At 33.2% G+C, this 7,253-nt stretch overlaps 1 protein-coding gene across 2 annotated transcripts in view; it reads right to left on the bottom strand.

Moving 5' to 3' along the window:
• Nucleotides 1-336, bottom strand: part of LOC108750386 (ankyrin repeat and protein kinase domain-containing protein 1-like) — an 8,671-nt gene extending 8,335 nt beyond the window's left edge. The window contains exon 1 of one of the 2 annotated variants that reach the window (XM_018489830.1): nucleotides 262-336. Coding sequence is in view for 1 of the 2 variants with exons in the window: in XM_018489823.1 (XP_018345325.1) it covers nucleotides 262-288 (27 nt within the window). In the remaining variant the exon portion in view is untranslated. The remainder of the gene's footprint in view (nucleotides 1-261) is intronic. The other variant, XM_018489823.1, reaches the window with a different exon arrangement.
• Between the last annotated feature and the right edge of the window lie 6,917 nt (nucleotides 337-7,253).

Below are 7,253 nucleotides of genomic sequence, written 5' to 3'. Positions count from 1 at the left end.
ATCAAGAAAAAATCAAACTGACTTATTTTGATTCTTAACGTCGGCAAATTTTGTAAAAAAAATCATTTCGACCTTCCTAACGTCAAAATAAAGTGATTTGGACTTTTTCTTGATTTGACGTGTTCCTTGGGTCTCAGATGGTCGATGCTGATCGCGACATTCGCAACATCCGGTATCGGCGATCGGATCAATGATGACGATCTCTCGTCCGTCCCATTCGCGTTGTGAACTTGACGTTACCTGCGTTTATTGTTTACTCACGTCAAAGACGGTGCGATGCTCCAGCATGTAGGAACGGTGTCACGAGAACTGCCTTCTTCATCGGACGACCCGGTCCTATTTAAAGCCTCGCGAAGCGGCGCGACTCGCTGCCCGAAAATAACACAAAGAGGTACGCACTCAGAAGTCTTCGCGCATGTGTCTTTTGGCTGCTACGCAATTTTTGTCTTTTAGCGCGTAGACGCGTGTCCACCTTCGTAGCTACCCTTTTCTTCGCGCGCGCTTTTTCCTTCTGAACCGCGAACGTCATCGTCTTTGTTATTGAGAGAGAGAGAGACTTCAGGGATGGCAACCCCCTCTCGCTCACGTGCTTTTGTTTTGAAAATATTTTGCGATCTATCTGCACAGTAAAAATGTATTTGCCAAAACTGTAGTGATAACATGTGACAATACACTGAGTGTGTTACAAAGTCTCAAAATAGTCATAACAGATATAAGGAAGCGCATCAAACAAACTTAAAGTTTAAAAAACTATATTATCATTACGTACGTTTATTACGTACGCTTGAAAAAAAAGAAACATTTCATTGAGTGAATTGTATTGTGTGTCTTGTCAATGAAATTGAAATTGATATTTTAAGAACACCATGTATGATTGGCGCCATCCGAGGAATTTGTTTACAGAAACAATAGCGGTAATATTGCAACGTAAATGTGTTATAAATGGTTGAAATTTTTACGGAAACATTATATGTAGCAAAAATAGTGAGATACAGAGCAAAAATAACGAGATTATTATATTACTATTAAAATCAAATCAGTTAATAATTATTTAATTTTTGTATATAACAATTCCCGATGCAAATAATGAATATTTTATTTTTCTTCGAATATCCTGAGTCGCAGTCGGAGCTACAGGTAATCCTAGACAACGCGTTTCCGAAACCGGAGAAAAATTTCGAAGAAAAGGTATTAACATTTTGGTAAAAATTTTTCTCAAAATTTTAATACAAATTAAATTTTTTAGAAACACTGAGAAAGCTTGTATCTTTAAAAAAATTTTGTACATACATATATGTGAATTCTGGAAATATTCTATAAGATTTTTAAGATTTCTCATTTAATAATTTTTGAAAAAATACCTTCCTAAATTTTGTAAAATTTCATCAGAGAGAAATTATAGAATAAGAAATCTTAGAATATTTTAGAATTCACATGTATTAAACATTCCAGAAAAGAACGTAGACTTTCTGAAAAGTATTTTAATTTGTATATAAAAGATCTGAGAAATTTTCTAAAAAATATAATAATAATATAATATAATAATATAAAATGTAGAAATTCTAAATAATGCTGAAATTCTAAAATATTATATAAAAATTCTAAGAAAAATTTTCATCCGGGTGCTAGATAACTTTTTCTTCAGATATTTGGGATACCAGAGTCACGCTTGGTGTCCACCGATAAAAAGAATGTCTCATTTTCGAGATCATGGATCATTTCGAAAGAAAATCAGCAATAAACTATAATTGTGCGACGTCTTAGCACAACAATGATCACAATACGTACCGCCTTGTAAATATTCGCGACACACAGGTAACACACACGTAGCGGCACAGAGATCCATCCTTACGATGACCATATCTTCTTAAAGAAAATAAAGGACAAATTTGGAAATGTTAGAGTTTGGTTCCTATATGATTTCAACCAGTTCGTGACAAAAATCTGTGCATTAAAAAATGTTATTACACAGTGTAATCAAATTGCACAATTTTCTGTTTAAAACTGCATGATTCGACTGTATTGGAACAAACTTTTGATCTGAAATAATAAAAGGTTTAAAATAATAATAAAAAAAAAACAATTACAGTTTGAATAAATTTAATTTTAAAAATTAAAGACAAAAAATTAACAAAAACAAAATGTATTTATATGCATAAAACTGTAAAATATTTACCGTAAAACTTTGCTCATAATATAATATTAGACATTAGAACGTTAGTTAGAAAAGAACTGGAAAAAGAATTTCTCGTAATGTCAAATAAATGACAGTAAAGGACAATATTAGAAAATAAAGGACAAAATTGAGTTTTGAAGAAACAAATAAATTTAAAGGACAGCTACCTAAAATAAAGAACTGTCCTTTACAATAAAGGACGTATGGTCACCGTATCCATTCTTCATCCCTTCCTCACCTCATTGGGTACATAGATAATAGCGTTGCAACAACTCTGTGCTGTTCTGTCGTCTACAACTACGTCTTTCGAAAAGTTCATTGATCCTCCGATCTGAAATTAAACCAAACCCCGTGATTTCTCTGAATTTCCCAGCTGCATGCGGCCGAGAACATTCGCGGGACTGTCATACCGGAGTCATGGAACCAACGAGGGGCATAGGGAGAGAGGTATTTTCCTCCTGCGACAAACAGAGAAGTGCCATTTTTCTGAGTAATCACTTTGGAAAAGATCTCATATCAAAATCCTTATAAATTTTACACGAAGATAACATCGACTACAAGATGGCTTTTTCTCCGCACGAGAATGTGTGTGCGCGTAAATAAAAGAAAGAAATTACCTCGTACATATGGTCAATTTTGAAGTAAAAAAAAAATAGCCTCTCCCCTTGATATTCTTTCTGTTTACATAAAAAAAAAAATTATATAATAATAAATCACAGCTATAAATTATCGAAACTTAAAAAATATTAATCCAATAAAATTCTGATTATATCAATAAGATTCTGATTATATCTCTAATTATATCAGAATTCTGGTCATGTAATTATCATGTAGTTGGTAATTATCTGATTATCTTAATGAGAATTATAATAGATTTAACTAGAAAAGATGATTCTTCCATTCTTCTTCTGATTCATCCATTTTCATCTAAAATTTTCCTCACATAATGCACCGAATTTTCGAATCACGTAGTATTATAGAGAATTAATTATGTTTGGATAGAAAGTGATGCGAAGGGCGATTTGATCACGCGAGGTAAACCGGTAAGTTGAGTGTCGATTGATATAAGTTAAAAATTTCATTCTCATACGAGACCTTGAGAGGTGTGAAAACAAGGTCGGCGACCGGAACGACACACGTAATAAAGGAGAAGAAAACCACGAAGACCTCTATACATATATATATCTCTCTTTTCATAAGAAAAATCCTAATCTCGTCGACCTTTCAGTTGCCCCGTAGTGAAACTAAAATGAACAAAGATCGTCGTCATTCGCCGAGCGACATACCTGAAACGCACGAGACTGATGAGAGAGCACATACAGCCACATATTTTTCAGCAGTACTTTTTATTAGGAAATACTTTTCACTTATATTATAAATATCTTATACTCATTAATTTTAATTATAATAATTATTGTAATAGCGTTGTTCCTAACTCCCTACTAAGAAGCATGCTTGATCACTAACACATGTTACACAATCTTAAAATTACAAGACGAGTTTGCTTCTCTCTTCTCTATCGCCATAACTCGGACATAACTCTTTACTGTACTTACAACCCTTAAAATACAGCTCTTGCAATACACGATTCAATACAATATTTGTCGAGTGTATCGAAATATGCGCTGCGTTTCAAGTGACGATTCGGCAAAATATTTTGAACATAATCGTATAATCAAATTCTTATCATATCGCTAAAATTAAGTGTTATACACACGTATTGTGCGGAAGAATACGGGGGGAAGTGAGGAATCTTTTTTGAAGGAAGAATTGTTGGACGTGGTTCTTCGTTATAGGAATATTGAACTCATCTAATATATATCTATATATATTATAAACATACGTACATTATAAATATTGTGTACAGATTGTCCAGAAATTCACGAATCAAACCACAACAAGAAAGTTTTCGAAAAAATCAAGTAAAAAAGTTATGCGTAAATTTTTATTTTAAGCAATAACTTTTAAGATGTAAGTTTAGATATAATCAATTAATAAAATTTAGATATAATATTAATTATTACAGATTAGATAATCATCTATTTATAAAACGCATGTATGGTATATTAACGAACCATCAGATTAGTGTTTAAACGTAGTAATCATATTAAATATGATAAATTTTTATTTTAAGCAATAGTTCGTGAAATAATAAGGAGTTAAGATCCGGTTGCACCAACATTGTTTTGACTTTAGCAAGACTTAAAACTCTCTGTCTCGTTTTAAATCGAAAGAGAGACAGATTTAAGTATGATAAAAAAAGAGGGCCTAAGTGTGAAATTTTATAATTTCACAAAGTATTGCTTAAAATAAAAATTTACATACAACCTGTTTACTTAATTTTTTTGAAAACTTTGTTTTGATTCGCAAATTTCGGGATATATTCTCTGAACCAGTACAATAAGTTGAAGTGAAACAAACATATACTTGTTTCACTTCAACTTATTGCACTGTGTGTATCAGTTCAGAAAGTGTAGCAATAAAAAAACAGACCTCTTGTATATAATACCATATATCATATACCAATAACATTTGTGAATCAATATTTCTAAAAATCTGAATCCATTTCAATTCATTCTCGTTTGCTGGGATAATATGTATACATTATGCATGATTTTTAGAAATATTGATTTACGAATGTTAAAATGAATGCTTTTCAATCCTGAATGCATTTTTATTCATTTATAGAAATTGCATGGAGTTCTCTATGCCTTTCAATCTAAAAATAATATTAGCTTTTTCTATACATTGTGAATACTGTTCAATCCAAAATTTTGAATAGGAAATGCAGGAATTTTTCAATCCAATTGCATCCAATCGAATCTAATTAAATCCAATTAAATCCAATTAAATCCAAAAAAAATATTCGCTGTTTAAAATGCGCTATTTAAAATTTGGATAGAAAAAAATTTTAATCCATTCTCATTTGCTGGGATATATATACATATCTATGTAGTTATTGAAGTTAATAGTAATTAGGATAAAAAAATAATAGTTATAGAATAAACCGGCGCGAATCGTCGGCGATAAACGCAAATTTCGTACATCTCTTTCATATGACGCATGCTTTCATAATGTCTTTAATCGTTCTTAATTTTCTCTCTCTCTCTCTCTCTCTCTCTCTCTCTCTCTCACGGAAGTCAGGGCTACTTTCAAAAATGTCTCATGTACACACACGACCGTCAAGACATCTCCATTGCGCCGGAAAGACCCGTTCTTTCCTACGCAACTTCGATTTGTCCACACTCGAAAATTACATTCTCAGAGTCACACTTAATATTTTCTCTCTTCTTCAGTTCGTTTTTGTTATTTTCACTGAATCCAATTTTCTTTTTTTCTCTCAATTTTTACCCTCTCGCTATATACGCAGTACCTTACTATAACGACACATGTAATCGACTTTAATTAAGATCTTACACCCTGATGGTGATCTTACACGCGAATTATAAAAGCTGGTTTGTTGCGATCAGCAAAAACCGAACGGCACGGTACGTTCTGCGAATTGTATTACAGTCGCGGGACGAGTTCGCTCTGCTTCATTCCTCGTCCCTTATATGTCTCTTCTGTAATTAATGTATGTGTGTGCGTGTGTATGTGTGTCACGTGTATTTTTCGCGTACACGTATATTTTGCCGTATTACACTGAATCCGCACGCTTCTCGCCCGTATTCAAATCGCGCTTACGACAACAACAATCCGATATAGAGACATATCGTAACTCCATCATCGATAGTCGTACGCGAAACATATTCATACTGCCACAGAACAATGTTCTCGACAAGAAAGAGTCGCGACGAATGAATAACTAATTGGTGCGACGAAATGTCGAACGACATATTGCACTCGAAAGCGAAGATTTTTTTAGTACGTCCAAGCGAATCCTGATGAAGCCAAGAGCACGAATAAACGTGAACAAACAAACGAACGAGCTTGCTTCAATGTGTATCAATATGCGAATAGAAACGATTAATTAGTTTAATTAAATTTGTGCCAATCGTCATTTCTTGTAGATACATCAAAGGGAAAGCGAACGTTATGTATAGCTCACGTTTATTCGTAGCTTTTGGATTCGTTCTTGAATCCATACTTGCGGAGCGTCTTCAAATACGGGCTCTGGACACAACAGCGCAAAATCTACATTCGTGTAGTAATAATAAGTGTGACTAATAGGACTATTCTACAGGATCTAATGCTTAAGGATCTAACCGTTGAACGGGACGCAGTCGAAGGCTTTCGCACGTGATGTACAATATAATACTGAATCGCTCGGGACAGTGTCGCGCGAGTACTGCGAACGGAACTGAGTAACTTCGGAGAACAATGATCGAAGCGTCGGCGGCGATTCGGCGTAATATGGCATTGTATAATCCTGATACATCATACAAATCCCTAATAATAATAACGTATTAGATTCGTTACTCTACAATTAGAAAATTCAATGTTTACAATTCGTCAATCCGTCTATTGTTGCTACACATTCAACTCATTCACGAAACATCAAAGCACGTAATTTCTGTCGTAAATAGGCAAGCAACTATGTATTACTAATTCACTTCTTAAGATTATTGAATATACTTGTCGTATTGAATGCAATTGACTAACATATTTAAGAGAACTGACTAACGTATTAAACATATTAAATCGGCACAACTAATATAGAAATTACGTAATAGGTATAGACTGATAAGTATATGATATAATCTTCATCTCTAAACTGCTCCGTTAGAAAGAGAATGCAGTTAATTACATCGCTTTTTAATTAGACGTAAAAAAGCTTAGTCTATACTTATTACGTTTATAAGAGTAACGCTTCCCGAATACAGTAATACGTAATACAGAATTGATAGAAAAAGCGAATGTCGAAAATATTTCTGTAGAACACGAGCCAATGTCTGCTTTATTTTAACGTGCCCTTGATTCTCGTAGAAAGTATTACCTCGGAAAGTTTTACTGCGTACAGAGACATAAAGTAATCATATCAAATCACTAAAAATAAAAACTTAAGCTAAAAACAAAATATAAAAATACTACATTAATATTACGTCAATATACGTGGTATTGTTGCCAACTCAATGTA

The sequence above is a fragment of the Trachymyrmex septentrionalis genome, unplaced genomic scaffold (assembly GCF_001594115.1).
Source record: "Trachymyrmex septentrionalis isolate Tsep2-gDNA-1 unplaced genomic scaffold, Tsep1.0 scaffold11, whole genome shotgun sequence".
Taxonomy (NCBI): Eukaryota; Metazoa; Arthropoda; class Insecta; order Hymenoptera; family Formicidae; genus Trachymyrmex; species Trachymyrmex septentrionalis.
The sequence above is the reverse complement of the archived record's forward strand: the minus strand, read 5'-3'. Positions and strand labels throughout refer to the sequence as shown.